Raw genomic sequence first — 17969 nt, 5'->3', positions numbered from 1 at the left:
TCACCAAACCACGTTCACCAGCATTTCTGAAGGTAAAGAAGGTTTGGGGTTTTTTTCTTGGATCAAGCTCATTATTTCTTTGCAACAGGCACGACCTCATCCTGGCAGTTGACACATCAGCCCTGACCTGAGCACAGCAGACTGGGAAGGAGGATGAAAAGGTTCTGGAAGAGCTCTCAGATCACCAGTGTAAAGCCCCTCAGCCACAAACAAATCCAAGCTGTCAAGGCATCAAGGGGGTCTGACCAGCCAACACTTGACAAGTCCATCCCAACTCATCTAGAGGATGAGGGGAACTGAAACAGCACTCAGCAGAAATTTTGGCAGAAATTCTCTATTAGTTACAATGATCTCAGTACAGGCTGAGAACAAGCATCTTCTGGAAGGTGAGAGATTGCCTTCATGAGAAAACAGCCTGGAGCCAAACCTAAAAACCTCCGGGGTTTGCATGGCATGGATCAACATGTCCTAGGGTTTTGAAGTGCCAGTAGGAATAGCCAGTACTGCAGTAGGGATAGAATCCTGCCACCATGGAGTGTGGAATCACAGCAATGAAATTTAGAAAACTAAGAATATTTCTTAAAATTCAACTCAAAACCTTTGAAAGGAACAGAATCCTTTTCTAACATAGAGCTGTGTTTTTATCATCCACTGAGCAAGTGCAGCCATGCCAGGCAGTCACTGTCTGATATAAACCATAAAAACTCCAAGGAATTCTCTCAGCCACTCCAGGGTATTTCCTGTACAAAGTCTTTCACTAAAGATTTCATGTCTTTCAGCAGAATCAGTGACTGTGGCCAGGGTGATGAGTATCCACTCTGGGAAGGACATGCCTCTGTCACAGGGGTATTTGTAATGAAGCCCAGGATATAATTTTTAGCTTGCTAGGGCTAAAACAAATTTCTTTATGACACCAGTAGAAAGATAAATAAGCTAAAATTGTTCAAAGTCTTATGTTTGGTGAGCTACTAAAAACCAGATCAGCAAAACTGGAGCAACAAGTTTATCTGACCTGCCAACCTGACAGGCATTTTGTGGTCATGGCTGTGGAATGGGGCCTATTTATTTTTGGTCACTGCTGCTGCTGAAAAGGTTAAAGGCAAAGATCATCACAAGGATTCCAGGTTACATAATATCCACTATTCTGTGCCTTTCTGGTGCTGAAAGGTGAACAAGTACATACATGAGAGGCCACACAGTTGTTCTTCACACAGCCAATGTGGTTCTGTTTCTAAAAAGAGTCTGCCTGTTGATCTGGGGAATTTGATTCAGCAGAAGAGACATTTTGAGACACCAAAGACCTTGCTAACGGTGTAACGGTACCTGTGCTGACAACCCAGTTGGGTGGAGAAGCACCTAAAGGGTCCCAAGAGAGCTCAGTCAGTCATGTTGGCTGCATCCAAAACCAACAACCAGGATGGAGAGAAGAAAAAAAACATGGAACATTGTCATTTGTCTTGCCCCCTTTGCCTGCTGACTGTCCAGGATAAACAGGTAAAACTGGTGTCAGAAGGTCAATGTGCACCTTCATTTCAGCTTCCCACAATCCCAAAGCCCAGCCAAACTGCTTAGGGAACCAACCTCCCCCCTAAAGTCTGGTTACAGAGGATGCAGCTGGAACTAAAGTAGGGTCCAATTATACAAGAATCAACCACACACAGGAAGGATGGGAAGGCACACGAGGGTATTCCAGGAAGTACAGTTCTCTCAGTTCTCTCCATCACTTACTGTCAACTCAAGAATAAAGACATCAACTCTGGTCAACAGGTGAAAAATTATTTCTTCATGTTTAATGAAGACTCATTATAGAGTCAGTAGTTGAATTAATTAAGTACATGACAGACAGAGCAGCAGAGATCTCGGATGTGAAGGCTGTCGCCTCACTGGAAGGCTGGAAGGAACTCAAGCACAAGGATCTCAAGATCTTAGCAGAGCTACACTGAGAAGCACTGGAAAGTGCACGTTATTTCACAGATAATAAAACAGCCAAACTTTGAGTATCTTCAATGAACTGAACTAGCCCACCAAAAAAAAAAAAAAAAAATAATGAAGCATTCCTCATCTCATCCATGCTATGCCTGGTCACCTCAGCACACCAAGATCTCTGCCACCAGAAGCCAAACAGCAGGAATGACAGCTGGAAACCTGCTGAATGTCTGGAAGAATGTGAGCTGGCAGGGTGAGGGACGTGCTCCCTGTGAGTGGTTTCTGTATGGACAGTCACATTTCCAAACAGTTCTGTGGTTAGAGAGGCCCAAACCAACTCAGAATCATTTGCACACAACACAAACCATGGTCCCTTTAAGCAGGATGAAAATTATCAGGAAAGACCCACAGTAAAATATTGGAGTTTTCCCCCAGTATCTGACCTTACCCAACTCAAATTCACTGAGCTGCACACACAGTCTTGTTTCAAAAAGCATTATGCAAAAGACAGAGTTAATACCAAGCAACTTTGCAATTGCACATTTTAATTCTTATTTAAAGAAAGTGATTCTCAAGGGAAATGTTAACATTAAAACATAATGGCTTGAGATTTAATGTAGAATTTGGTACCTCTTTTTGCTGAGCAGAATATTGCATTTTACATATTTATGTAACTAAATAGCTTTATTTTAAACCAGATTCTTAGCTTCCATGTTGTTAAAACAGTGATGACATCTCTCATTTACTTGATGATACTTTTTATTTAGATTTGTCAGGCTGCATGGTTGCAGATTCAAGTAAATACAAGTAAACACAGACAAAAGTTATATTTTAAAATAAGTGTCATTTAATTAAAATATTAAATTTTGTTTTAAACACAAACCAGTTTTGACTATTCATTTGTGTCCCGTGAATAGAAGCAAGAGCTTCTAATTAACCAATCTAGATTTCATTGTAACAACTAAATCTCATCTGCTGAATTTCTACTTGAAGAATAAATCATTTTTTTCTGTTTTCTGAAGTTCCAGTAATCCAAATTCAACTGAACTAGAAAATGAATAGAATTAGATTAACAAACTAGAAAATATTCCTCTTCTGTGTCTAGAAGCAGCCAATCTTGAGAGAAAAAGGGTTAGAAGATCAAGTGCACTGCCACTGGAAATGTTTAGCTGGTAACTTCCTCTCAGTTTAAGACTTACTACTTCTGTTTATTCTATTTTTAAAGATGATCTACAAACTACCCAAACTTTAAATACAAGCATAGGATTTAGTGTATTATTAATAACAAGCTTTAAAAATATGAAGTTTATTTAAGAAACAACACATTCAAGTAAAAACCTAATTTTCAGAAGAGTGAGTCTTCCTCCACCTAGTAACTGGTAACTTGGCTGCTTTCTATGCAGCCCAGAAAAATAGTAAAATCGTAGCATTCTTGAACTCCAATGCCACTGGATTATTTCTGTTTCTTATTAAACCTTCAATTGGATAAGAAAACCTGGACATTTCAGTCATGTGATTATCAGAGAATACTGATTACAAAACCTTTTTAACAGTTAAGGGAAACAGTTCAGAGTAATAACAAGATCCTGTGTATTCAATAGTCTTGCTTCTGTCCTTTACTACAATCCAAGATTAAATGGGGTTTGTTGGTCTATTTTTTCCTAATATTCTGATCTTTTTTTAAAAAACCCTATAAATTTAAAGTAAGTTCCTATGCTAAATCAAATCCTTGCACAACATCAGGTTGGACTTGATGACCTTGGAGGTCTTTTGCAGCCTTAATAATTCCACGATCACACAATACCAGCCTCAGAAGAATTACACATAAAATGACAAGCCAAAAATATCAGGTTTCATGGAACTGGATGCTTTACTCAGACACAGAGTCTGAAGGCAGGAAACACACAAGTTGCTTCTCTTGAAGATTTCAAACCTTTTCAGGACTAATAATTAGCAATGTCATGCAGAGTGGAAGAGCTTAAAACCTTGTTTCCAGCGAAACTTTCCACATATCAACTACAAATACTGGAAAATTTAAGGACCTTTTGACAGCAAATAAGATCTACAGACAAAAAGATCATTCATTCTAGTTTTTCAGTTCTTCTCCTTCTTCCACTACTGATTTGAGTCATCAAAAAGAGGGAATTAGCAAGGCAAATACCTAAAGTTTTTTGCTGCAGGAGTCACCAAGGAGAGATATTTGGCCATAACTAAAGGAGAAAAGAAAAAAAAATCCCTACATTTTTTCACTTTCATCCTTTTTATGGTACACAAGGGAACAGCTGGAAAAAACGCATTTCTTACCTGGTTTACTGAGAAGCAAAAATATTTTTTAAAACCTTTCAGCACTCATTAAGCTCATTAGTCTCATTAAGCTGGCTGATAAACAAGTCAGTCTGAAATATTTTTTCCTAAGAAACATAATATAAACACAACAGTTGTCACTTTGGGCTTTTCCAGGTGATTCTGTAAATGCTGCACGGCCCTTTCCCCACAAAAGGGTCTTCACACGCATCGTTCCCGTTTCTGAACATCATCCACAGACACATTCATTCCACTGAAAAATTTATTAAATCCCATTAAAACTTACTGCTGAACTTATAAAAAATTGAAAGAAACTTAGAGAAATTTAAGCTCACTGTCCTGGTTAGAAACTGTTTAACTCAAGTCCATCACATTCAGCTTCTACAGGTTGGAAACACAGAATGATCTGGGCTGGAAGGGACCTTAAAGATCATCTTGTTCCAACTCTCTCTTGATTGATTCCCATCAACAACCCACCTCAGGCACACACAGAATTCCCCAAGTTCCATGCTCTCCACTGCTGCTCAAATTAGATATATTTCAAAACAGAGTCACATTACTTGACTGTAGGACAGAAGAAAGTGCAAATATCTCCTTCTTTTGAAAGTCATACCTTGGTCAGAAAGGAAATCCAGCATGGTCTGGAGGAGGAAGGACAGATGCCTGACACACAGGGCAGGATTGCCCATCCTTCTGGAAGCATAGACCAGCTCATGGAGCAAACGCATCTGCACTGCAGCCCACCCTCGGTGAGTGCCTGGCAAGGAAACACGTATTTAATACTTTTTAAAGCCAGAAGTCATCACAAACAAATTGATTTTGGTTTTCTTTATATACTAAGCAGTAATTTTATGACACTTAAAACAATTACCCAACGGAATCAGTAATTACAAAATCCAAATCTCATACTCGAAGCAAAAATTAGGATCTTTTGAGTTTGCCTGAATACCTAAACAGGAAATCAATTTTTGTTTTATGGGCTTGTCTATCAACTAATAAATGTACCATTAAAATTCAGAAAATGAAATTAATGCTTTCCATGAAGGACAAACTAAATGATACATAAAACCTGAGAAGTTCTATATTTTTTTTAATTCTCTGGGTGAGAAATTCACTTCATACAGAAATTCAATTTTTATTGAAATCATAAAATTACAGAATGGTTTAGGCTGGAAGGGACCAACCCCCCTGCCATGGGTAGGGACACCTTCCACTAGACCAGGTTGCTCCAAGCCCCATCCAACCCGGCCTTGAACAATTCCAAGGATGGGGCATCCACAGCTTCTCTGGGTAACTGTTCCAGGGCCTCACCACCCTCCCAGGGAAGAATTTCTGCCTCATATTTAATCTAAACCTACTCTGTCAGTTTGAAGCCATTTCCCCTTGTCCTATCACCACATATCCTCGTGGGGAAAAAAAATCAAGTAATTTTTAATTCTCTTTAAAGATGAAGAAAGAGATATTTCCTCTAAATGCTTTCCTGTCCAATAAAAGTCAGTAAAAAGCAATAAAACTTTAGAACATGATGCACAGATCCTGATTTTCAGTCTTTAAAAATTAAGTTTCAGACAATGAATTATTTTCTATTTGCAAATTATCTGTGGTTACAATAAATAGATCATCATAATGTAACTTTTCCTTCAAAACTGTTATATGCAGCACTCCTCATGAAACTTAACCTGCTTTTAGTAGTAAGTAAGAGCAGTAATTTTTAAATAACAAATATTCCAAGATGTGGAATACTTCACAAACTTCTCAACAGCCTTCCTTCTAATATCAACCTTCAGCATTTGGCAAATTGTTCTAGGAATATTTTCTGCAACCAAACCTGGAGAGTTTATATTTTGCACACAAGACTCTCATTATTTTCCATGTGTGAAATGTCCTTTCTATCAAGTAGCTCCTAATGTTTACAGTGATCCTCCCATATGCCTCTAAAAGAGTCATTTTTGGGGTAAAAATCAGACAGAGCACTTCAACACAACTTAAAGGTGAGGTAAAAATGAAAGATAAACACCAATCTTGTCATTTTTTTTGCCTTTTTTAATCATCATTTCTTACAGAACTTTTACAGCCTCTTCTCCCAACACACTCCCATCCCAGGCCTCAGCACATTTTTCCCAGCACATTCCCTCTTCCTAGGCTCTTTCTGTCTTTCCATCTAGTCTACTTGGCATTTTCTACCTTCCCTCACACATCATTTCAGAATGCAAGGTTTTGGGTTAAAGGAGTTCCCAAGCACCATATTATCTGTCTCTGATCTAATTTGTGGGAAAATGTGACATATTTGACCCTACATATACAGATATAATTATATGTATGTATGTGTGTTTATATACAAAAATATGTAAAAGAATCTTTTTTCTTTCAATACAAGTTCAAACAGTACCACATATCAAAGGCAATACAATTTCTGATACAAATGTTGGAGGCCCTTTAATTGAAAAAATATTCCAAATTAAAATATGACCCTTTTTTTTTTGTACTGAGAAGTGCACAATCAAAACAAAGACATTTCTGAAAAACATTAGAAATCAAGTTTTCATAAATAAAACATAATTACTTGCTGAAAACAGAGGAACACAGCATCACATTCAGCAGTGCCCCACGAAATCTGAAATTATTAGAGAATCACAGAATATGCCGAGTTGGAAGGGACCCATTAGGACCATCGAGTCCAACTCTTAGCCCTGCACAAGAGTATTGAAACAACACTAAGAAAAAGTGAAAGTACAGTGTTGAACAACTGCTGCAGTTAGCTTCAGACTAGCAAATAATTTTGATTTGAAACATCAAAATATGAAATATGAAATCCCTCCAGGAAACCAGTTACAGGAAGCCAGTTGGGTGTCCTACTACGGTGACCCACACTTTCCCAGAAGCACCTACCTTTGCTGAAATCCTGAGGATCCAGTGACAAGCTGTACCCAGGGAGAGTCTCCAGCAGGAGTTTGTAGCAGGCCCTCCAGCCAGGCTCGGGGATGCTGGGGGCTGCACACTGCATGGCCGCGATGCGCTTGAAAAAAGCCGATTTTCGGTGAAAACCGATGCGCTCGTACAGCTCCGAGAGGATGCTGTAACGCTGGATCTTCTCCTCCTCTGAGAGCTGACATTGAGAGGGAGATGAGAAAAAGACTGGGTTTTAATCTGAATTTTAAAGTGTGTATCTGAGTTTAAGAAAAATAGCAGGAGGAAAGAAAAAAAATGTAGGAGACATCTCCAGCACTGCAGAAGGCCGGGGATTTTGCACACAGCCAGGCATGTGCTTCTACTGCCAGGAAAACTTAAGCCTGGTTCAACAACTAACAAAAACTGCAAAGATGGAGTTCTGCAGCAACTTATTTGTCAGTGGTACTAACAAGTAAACAGTCAAAGCAGCCAGTAACAGCTAAACAGCTCCACATTGTATGGAAGATATTCAACAAGAAATTCATGTGCATAAAAAGAACGCCAAAATATACCACTTCCAAAATTTATTGGTTTACTAAGTTAAAGATTTTCATCTCTTTAAATCTAATCTTGAAATCTCAGGCTATGAAAGTATGAAATTACTGTCTCGATTTTTACGTCTCTAATCTTGTAAACTACAAAACTTTCATTCCATGACACTGTACTGTGATTTTCACACTGTGAGACTGAATCATAGAATGGTTTGGGTTGGAAAGGACCTTGAAGACCATTTCATTCCAAACCTCTGGCCTGGGAAGGGACACCTTCCACTAGACCAGGTTTTTTAGAGCTCCATCCAAGCTGGCCTTGAACACTTCCAGAGATGGGGCAGCCACAGCTTTTCTGGGCAACCTGTGCCAGTGTCTCATCATTGCCTTGCCTGAAGCAAGTTTCAAAGGATATTAATGAGTCCAACGTGAGCTTTCTCAACAATGTAAAAAACAATATTAAAGTAGCAAAACATCATAGGAAGATACAGACCCAGATTTCTTTGCTGACTCAAGCAGTGGAAGAGGTTGCCCAGGGAAGCAGGGGAGTCATCATCCCTGAAGGGACTGAGTTGATGTGTAGATGTGGCATTCAGGGACATGGTGTAGTGCTGGACTCAACAGTGCCGGGTTAATGGTTGGACCTGATGATCTTAGAAGTCTATTCCAACCTAAAGGATTCTATGATACATGTGCAGACTGGCAACTAGTGAGGTGGAATTTAGTTAAAGCTCCATTGGGCTTAAGGTTGAAAAAAACTTGATAAGGAACAACCACCATGGGCTTCTTTAGCTCATCAATATATTGGCACAAGCCCCAGGCAACCATTCTTTTCCCCTTTGGTCTGAATGAGAACCTTGCTTTGGAATCAGACAGACAAGAACAAACTGCCACAGAAACTCTGGGTGATACCAAGTACTTCCCACTCTCCATCCCAGTAACCAGCAACGTGGGCCAATGCTGACACCTAGTGCATGGGACCAGGCAGGCACAACCAAAAGCAATAAAACATTTTAAATTACTCTAAAGCTGCTAACACGTTTTGCAAAGGCGTTTCAAATGACAAACTTCATCCAAAAATAGCACTAAGGGACAGAAACAGCGTTTCTGCAGCTCATTCTTCAAAACTGAAAGTATCAATCAGTGCATGTAACTTCGGAAACTTAAAGCCTTGGAGAGTCAAAGAAAGATGTAAATCACACTAGTGAGCTTTCATAGAATAATCAGGTCTTAACTGAAGCTTCAAAACATCTTTTACTCACTTAAATCCTGATATAACCACAAAAATAGTCTGTTTTTAAAAGCCTCTTCTAATTTTGGACAGAGTGATATGAGAGACCTCAAAGAAGAGTTTTCAAAGGGCACCATGAAATCTTCATCCTTCAGGATATAGAGACACAAATAGACCAGCAAATCACTATGGAAAGTTCCAGACCATTTTTGAAGCCGAAGTTGTTATTTCCTTCGGAACTGACACAAAACAACATCTGATGCAGAAATATTGCCCATCCCTAAAAAAGACCAATCCCCGTACCCAGAGCTGTAAAAAGGCAATTGCACCAAGGTGAAAACTTTCAGGAATCAATGCAGCTGGAAAGAACACATGGTACAAAAGGAAAATACAGAACAATTTTTAACGAGTTTATCAGAGTTCCCAAAAGCAATCACTGGGAAAGAACAAGAGGTGTCAGATTAAAGTTACCTACTCCAGCAGAAACAAGGTGTTCCACCTTTTTTTCCCTCTCTCTTTTTTCCATTTATGCCATTTTTAAAAAGTTAGAACGACAAAAATGTATGGCAGCAGAGTTAGAAAGGGCACAACACATCATCATGAATTAAAGCAAAAAGAGCTTAAAAGAAACCCCTATCAAAAGCTATTCCTCAAATACAAATACTGTCAACGTTCACACACCTATGGAAACTAAACTTTTTAAGATGAGAAAAGACAAGGTCATGCTATTTAGGTAGACAGGAGCACTCACTAATCATTGGAACAACTATCAGAGAAGCCACAGATTCTCAGAAAGTTTTATTTTCATCATATCTGAGTAAGTTTTTAACACTGTTACCTGACTTGTTTGCTTAATGGCTGCCCCCAAAGTTACTCAAGTATTGTCTGCCATTTCAGGAAACTGTTTGCTCATCACCACAAAGACAGCAAAACTGCATTTTCCCTGAGCACAAACAGTTATTTGTCACTATGCAGGAATTAAAAACAAGAAAAGAAGAAAAAAAAAGGAGAAAACCCCACACAGATACTCCAAGTAATTAATCCTGGGAAGGGTGTAGCAGGCATTCTGCAGGGCAGGAGTGGAGCATTCACAAACATCTTTCCTGACCTTACCAATTTATAAAAGCTTAATGCCTATAAAGTGGCTGCAGAACAGCCACCACCTGAAGCACAGCATCTTTTCCACCTGGTTGATTTTTCTTTAACTGTTACACCCAACCAAGTTACAGCTGCACCTGGAAAGGCTGGAGCTCCCTATCCAAGCAAGGGAGCCAGTTTTTTCACAGCCTTGTTTCAAGCCAGGCTTTCAAGAATACAGCTTTTTATTTGTTTTTTAATTATTCCTTACTACATTAAAATTTTATAACCACACTTTCTTTGTAATTAGATTTTACAATTTATTCCTCATAACTGGATGCAAAATTAAGTCTGATTACCCTGCAGCTCATCAGAAAACACCAATTACATAATATTACTAGACTGAGCAGGAGACTGAATTTATGGACAGAAACTAAGTTTTCCTGTTTATGAGTCTTTCACTTTAACCTGTGAGGTGTTTTTGCTGCTGTTGAATATTGGTTGTGCTAATGTTCTATTTACCTGCGAGTGAAAAACACTGTCCTACAGCTTGTTTCCCTCAGGTATCACAGGATGACTCCTCCTCTGAGTTAGACCAAATTATAAATATAACTACTATTTGCTTCCATGCTATATACTGTAAATCTTGAAGAGCTCTAAATATAATTTCCAGTCATACCTCTCTTTATGGAAGATACATTCCCCAGCCCTAATATAAAGTGGACATTGCAACGTCAGTGTGTCAGGGAGGAGAACAGGAGATTCTCACCATGGCAGTAATTCCTTCCAGAAGAAAAATAACACAACAACAATACTGGAGTTTGCAGGCCATGAGAATAACAGCACCAGAACAAGAAGAGAAAAATACTGCCCTAGCAGCTTACAGGAAAGGTGCAGAGCTGCCAGCAAAAGACAGATTACAGAATCAGAGAGAAGGCCCTTGGCACTACAAGGATTACAGCAGTTAAGGTACTCTGTAAGAAAATTGATGATTTGTACGATACCTTATCAATTAATTAATTTCTCATTTATGTTGAGTAAGAAAATTGACTCCAGAGAAAGGATTCTCTGCAAATGAAAGCAAGGTTTCTACCTCTCATAAATTTGCTGTCCCTTTCTGGGTTTAATAAACTCAACAGTGTGGACTTAAACTGCTCATCTTACCAAGATGTAATGAGCGAAAACCAAAAACCAGTTAGAAATCCAACTGCTCTTTATTGGTTCTCAACCACTGCAGTCTCTCTGTAACCAGTGACACCAACTTGAGACACTGAGCAAGTGTTAGTCCTGTTGTGTTGTACTACTGAGCACTTTTCCCACAATCTGGATACTGATTTTCTCCCTGAATTTCTTTCTGATCTGGTTTAATTAAGACTTTGCGCTACACAACAAAAATTCAATTGATTAACAGCACTAATCAGACCCTTCAGCTCACTCTGCAACAGGCCACTCCTGATTTGCTCACAGTTTCACTGAATGAGATGCAATCAAGAAAATTAAAAAGATCCCTTGCAGATCAGTCCCAAGAAGCTGTTTTTCCCTTGTACAACATCACAAGAGAACAACAACGAGTTTTTTTTTTCCTTCACAACGGAGAACAACCAATAGAGTCCTTAATCTCAAACTAAGTCCTCATGTTTTCAGATGAACTCTGAATACCTTTTAAGCCAGACTCACAGACATAAAAATCCTCAGATGTCAAGTCCTAGTGAGAAGGAGGGTGGTGAAACAGAAAATAAACTGCAGTCTCCTGAATCTAAATAACTTTCAGCATATTCTGTAAAACGAGAAGAGAAAAATAACTGGACTTTCCACACCAACCTGACGAAGGTTGATATAAACTGCATTTTGCAGAAACTCAGAGGCTTCCATGCTCCTCTTCTGTATTGCAAGGACTCTCACTGCCTTCACACAAGCTTCCAGTTCAATCACACCAGCGTTCTTGTACTTGGAGAGGGAGAAAATTAATATAATATTGAAGGATTGCACCTGTTAGGTTTTATAAGCATTTCTGCTCAGCACATAAATCAGCTGTCACATCTTCTAAACCCAGCAATTCCTTAATGCTAATGACTACACTGTTAAATTATCAACATATGCCCAAGTGAAAATTAAGGTGTCAACTAAAATGTTATTATGCAAAACAATCGTTTTCAGCCTCTTCACTCACTTCTATTATTTTGAGACACGGCATAGCTTCTGAGAGTTCACATGAGGAGAAAAGTTGGGAATATTAGTACCATTTTGGATAAGCTCATATATGTGGGTAGTGTGCCTGCAAATAAATTCTACTTTCACAGCGCAATAGGTATGTAAGCAAAAATATTTTTATTACTGAATCAATTTTCCCTTTATTTAAAATAAAACAGATTCACTGATGACAAGAGAATTACAAACCATTCTCGGTGTTCTAGTTTACAAAACACCTTCTGTAAATGACTGTTTAGTTATTTAGCTGCTCAAGGAAGGCAGGAGACAACCTGCATCGATCTGTCTGAGCTCAGACAACAAACAGGCAATTTTTCTAGACAAACAAGCTGATCTCGTTGTTGCCTCAAACAACACTGATACTGGACATGTGAGTCAGCCCACCTCCTGCTGCAGATAAACTCTGTTCAGGGATTTATCATGTTTGAAAACTAATGGGGGAAAGAAATCTCCTAACAAAATGCAGGAGTTAATCTACCAAAGCAGTTACAGGTTCCTCTCTTGTGCATTTATATCAGCAGAAGCAAATCACTGGAGATTGAATCCATTTTAGAAGGTGCTACAAAAGTTTCTTCAGTTCACTGATAACACAAAAAAATTTGTAGGAAGTGCTGCTTCCTCAGCATTAGAGCAAGGTGTTGCTCTGTCTGTAGATCTTGAACAGACAGAAGGTAACTGTGCTTGTCTTGAAGTCATATATCAGTCTCAATACAAAAAAGCTCTTTGGTATTTGCAAGTGAAGCTGCAGTGAGGTACAGTTATTACTGCCTGAGAATATCATTATTATAATCAAAATATAAATATCCTGCCCTAAGCCCAACAAAGTCCAATAATTTCATATTTCTAAAGAAATCATACTCTTTCTAGATGAGCAATGCACCCTTAAGGTAACATTAACAAGCTGAATGCATCCTTGAGAATTACTGTTTTATTGATGGATTCCAATTTATCTGACACTATACCCAAAACTATCACCTTTCACTGCTCCAGACATAAATTAACTCATGAGCACAATGATCTTGTTTCATTTGGAAAGTCTCTCCTCAAAACCAACATGGAAATGCCCATTATGTTTACCCAGGTTAGTCTAAAGATAATCTGTATGTCTAACAAGAGAAATACCTGCAATTAAAAATGATTGAAGCATAAGTAACTCCACTGCAATACATGAAACTTCTGTTTAATGTTGATGTGGACACTGAGCCACTACTGTCACAGTATGAAATCATTCTTTTTCTTTTCCTATTATGAATGCAGACATTAAGCTCCCTTACCATCTCAGGCTCTGAGCACTTGCACAAAAACCTAAAAAATTGCTCCAGTTGAGCTGGAAACTGTTTTACAAAGTTCCCAGCACGTGCTTTAGAAGATCCTCCCAAACCAAAGCCACAGCAGTTCACTGTTGAAAAGAATTTCAGTGAAGTCTCTTAAAAATAAGCAGGATTACCTTGCCATAGTAAGAAATGGCTTCTTTGTATTTATCTATGATGTCCTCAGGACTCAGGCAGTTCTTGGCACGTCCTATCTCTGCACTGGTATCTGCATTTATACCGTTGGAAGTCAGAGCACCTGGAACAGAACAGGGTAAGGAATGAGCACAAGGACTTCTACAAAGTGCTGAATACCTAAAAACAAATCTAGGATATGCTGCAGGTTTGACAAAGAATACACAGAGTACACCTGCCCTACCTAGAAAGAAATCAGGCTCTGGCTAGAAACACTAGTTCTGTTGTACTATGGTATTTCAAACAGTACATAAGAAAAATGGACTCAGTCATGAGCCAACAAACAGAAAATAACCTTTCACCATAATTTTTTGCACTTAACTGAATGTTCAGACTATGAATAAAGTAACAGATTGCCCAAATTAGATTATGGCCACATCTGAATATGCAACTTCGATCTCTGAACTATTCCTTGTTCTACTTTAAAACTGTATTTCTAAAGCACACCGAAGAGAAAAGGCTCAGACAGAACAGTGAGAAATTGGTTTTCATCTATAAGAAAGAAGGTGAGAGACAGAGTCTTCACATGCATAAGGGATAAGAATGTGAAATAGAAGCCAAGGAAATCTGGGATATTAGAAAGAGCATGAAAATTTTATTTCTAGAATTTGATTTTATTGAAGAGTTAACATAAGTGAGAAAATACATCAAAGGTTTGGTAAGGCTCAATACCTTTTTATGTGTTACTTAATCTGTAGGATTATATGGGAATTTATTTCTCTGGGAGGTTTCTCTACTAAGATGGCAAGAAAATCTCTTGTGTTTCAGAGTTGGCCTTAACTCTCAGCAGACAATTGAAAACTACTGTTAAAGATACTTTCTGCTCCCTCTATATATTTAGAAACATGTTATTTTACATGCTCAAATGCTAAAGCAAATTTTTTATATGTTTATCAATCTTACAAATTGCACCAAGCACATCTGTAGATTAACAGGGGTTTCATGGAAGTGAAAAATGTTCATGATGACTGAAAGAGCCCCATGACACTACATGAGACCAGTCAGGTTTGTCAGTTTAAAAAAATTTACAAATCCTCACTACTGATGGGAAGTAACAATGTTGTTTGGAATTTACAGGGACACAATCACGGAACTACATCATTTATTTTGTGCCATTTACCCTTCAATCTCTTTGCTTCCTCCAGATTTATAGCCAAAAAAACTGAAGCAACAAGGATCATTACTAGTTTTGGCAACTGGCAGTAACTATCTACACAAATGCAAAACATATTCACGTAATAAAAGAAAATATTTTGGAAACATGCAGAAAAATAATGTACCTGGATCAATGAGAACTTCTTGTGCCCCTAAAAGGAGGAACAAAAATGATTTTTTTTTCAGCTGTAAATATAGCCAACAAAAATAAGTTCTTAAAATGTTTTATAACATCAGGCTTGAACAAAATCATAAAATTTATCAAGATCATCACTTATGTTTTGAAGGACTACCAATTATAACTCAAGTAGTCACCATATATTATTTCTCATTAAAAAATAAATGTAGAAGTCCCATAAACTTGCAATGAATTCTAAGACACCTTAAAAAGAATTTCAGAATTTTCAGAATGTAAAGCTATATCTTTTTTTCTTTTTTCTTCACTGTTTTAGTTGTCAAGTTTCCATCACAGTCCACTTAGTATATTTTAATACCAGGACCCATAGTACTTAAATCTCCTTATGGAAGCTCATTTAAACTGCACAGTAGTCTAGAATAACATTTTCAAGTAATTGTATCCCTTTTAATTGTCATTCATTTCCCTCCATCAAATACTCTGAATAACTGAGTCATGCCAACCCAACAAGCCAGACTATTCATGTAAAAGAGCTGCCAAGAGTATTGCAAAGTTGGATTAGTGTATATGACACCTTGTTGCCCCAAACTTTGGTTAAACATGGCAATAAAATTGGTAATGCCAAAGGTTAAGCAGTCAAAAACAATTGTTTTATCAGCAAGACAGGCCCTCCCTTCAGTTGATTTGCTCAGACTCCAGACTGGTGAAGCAGAGATTTAGATTTAGATCCAAAAGACACTCCAACACTTCACTCAGGTGTCCTAATTCTGACTGGGGAAAGGGGAAGGTCAGGTGACAAAATTAAGAGCTCAAGACTTCTAACAAATAAAACCCAGTGGAGAAACCCAAAATAGCCAGTGAGCCCAGCATAAGACAACCTAAACTCAGCTTGTTCAACACACAAATCAGAACTGACAGCCCATGGCCAGTCCTCCTGGCCAGCAGGAACTGAGCAACTCAAAATCTCCCTTTGCACTGAAGGCTCCAGAGACAATTCAAGGGGGACACAGCCCAAACCTCTCCCATACAAACCAAAGGGTTTAGGGACATGAGCAGTCACACCCCTTTAAAGCATCAAAGTTCCCTTTTCATGGAATCATAGAACGGTTTGGGTTGGAAGGGAACCTTAAAGACCATCAAGCTCCAACCTCGCTGCCGTGGGCAGGGACACCTTCCCCTAGACCAGGTTGCTCCAAGCCCCATCCAACCTGGCCTTGAACACTTGCAGAGATGAGGCACCCACAGCTTCTCTGGGAAACTTGTTCCAGAGCCTCATCACCCTCATCCTAATGTATTTCTTCCTCATGCCCAATCTAAATCTACTCTCTTTGAGTTTAAAACTGTTGCCCCTTTTTCTGTCACTACAGGCCCTGCTGAAAAGTCTCTCTGCCTTTCTCATAAGCCCCTTTCTATATTGAAAGGCCACAACAAGCTCTCCCCAGATCCTCCTCCTCTTCTCCAGACTGAACAATCCCATTTCTCCAGCCCTTCTCCACAGCAGAGGTGCTCCAGCCCTGTAACCACCCTCATGGCCTCCTCTGGACTCGCTCCACAGGTCCATGTCCTGCCTTTTCAGTCAGCAGAAACTGCAGTCCAAGGGCCCATGGCACTGGCCAAGGGAGAAACCTGTCATTGGAGCAGGAAAGATTCCACATCCCGTTCCATCAGACAAGCACTTTGAACACCATGTTATCAACTAATTCTCTTCTGAATGAACTATTCCCACCAAGATAGGTTCAAAAGAAGCTGAAGGTCACACAAACAAAAAACTGACAATATTCTGATGGTTACAGACAGGTAAAAATGGCAACAGATGGTTACACCAGAATATATATTGCAATTTTCCTTAGTAGGGAAAAGAAAAAAAAAAATAAAACAAGAAAACCAAACCTCTTCAACGCTGCTCTCTTAACATTGTGTTTTATCTTATACAAAGAGAGACAATATTAAAGCTTCTCTTTCTACACAAAGCAGACACCAGAGCATTTTCTGAGCAGCCTGGTCCTGTGCTATAGCCTGAAAATGCCAAGTGATGGAAATAACAAGTCATTCAAGACAAAGATGTTTCTCTTGGCCGGGTCTGGGCACAAAGGCAGAACCAAGAAACCCCATCCTGTGAAGGCTGAACTACAGGAACAAGGAAGAGTGCAATTCCAGGCACAGCAGGAAGCAATAAAGGTAACTCTCACATCTACTTGTGCCTCAGAAACAGCCACGAATGCCAGTTCAAGTGTGGCACTTCTTGATTTGCACAGAATTTGGAAACCTCTTTTATTTCTGGACTTATCCTACAGAAAGATACACTGGAATTTGTTCCCCAGATTAAACACTGTCCTCACAAAATTAATTGTAACAAAACAGATTATAAACAAAGGTGAAGTTTGGAAAGATTTTAAATGAAAGGCACTGTAGAGTCAAGGAAAGGTAATGAAAAGAAACTTTCAGTAAGTCTTGTAAGAAAAGACATCACAGCAACAGCTGTTTGGGCAGATTTAGCTCAGCAGTTCAGACCTCAAAACACAGAGATCACACACAGAGTTAGGGCCAGGGGATAACATTTTATCTGGAAGGGATGACAAAAAAATTGCAATTAGTTGTTTTTCCCATAAAAGTCCTTTAAAAAATCTTATCATGTGAAACTAAAACATTTTCAAAATACAACTACGCTGACAAGTTTGAAAACAGCACTTTCTGAATTTGTAAACTGATAGAGAGAAGCAGCATTAATATACCCAAAATACATACTCTATTCAATTATTCTGATATCTCTGACTTACATGTTACCTTCTTTGGTAAAAAGGAGTATCCATTACAAACAAACAGATTGCAACACCTCCTGTTAAATACTCACTGAAAAGTTCACAAAGGTCAATAACTGTGTGAAATTATAATTTAACAGTCAACACAGAATGCACTCATAGGTCATGGGACCAAATGAAATGCACTCACAGGTCATGGGACCAAATGCACAGATTTTAATGACAAGATAT

General features: G+C 38.7%; 1 protein-coding gene across 9 annotated transcripts in view; it reads right to left on the bottom strand.

Moving 5' to 3' along the window:
• TRAPPC9 (trafficking protein particle complex 9) overlaps positions 1 to 17969 on the bottom strand; it is a 457529-nt gene that overhangs the window by 425120 nt on the left and 14440 nt on the right. For 8 of the 9 annotated variants that reach the window (XM_027645593.1, XM_027645592.1, XM_027645599.1 and 5 more), the window contains 5 exons: positions 14969 to 14995; positions 13631 to 13752; positions 11797 to 11922; positions 7120 to 7336; positions 4844 to 4987 (listed from right to left, as the gene is read on the bottom strand). In XM_027645593.1, coding sequence (XP_027501394.1) covers positions 4844 to 4987; positions 7120 to 7336; positions 11797 to 11922; positions 13631 to 13752; positions 14969 to 14995 — 636 coding nt within the window. The remainder of the gene's footprint in view (positions 1 to 4843; positions 4988 to 7119; positions 7337 to 11796; positions 11923 to 13630; positions 13753 to 14968; positions 14996 to 17969) is intronic. The other variant, XM_027645594.1, reaches the window with a different exon arrangement.

This window comes from Corapipo altera, unplaced genomic scaffold (assembly GCF_003945725.1).
Source record: "Corapipo altera isolate COAL_440 unplaced genomic scaffold, ASM394572v1 51, whole genome shotgun sequence".
NCBI lineage: Eukaryota > Metazoa > Chordata > Aves > Passeriformes > Pipridae > Corapipo > Corapipo altera.
The sequence above is the reverse complement of the archived record's forward strand: the minus strand, read 5'-3'. Positions and strand labels throughout refer to the sequence as shown.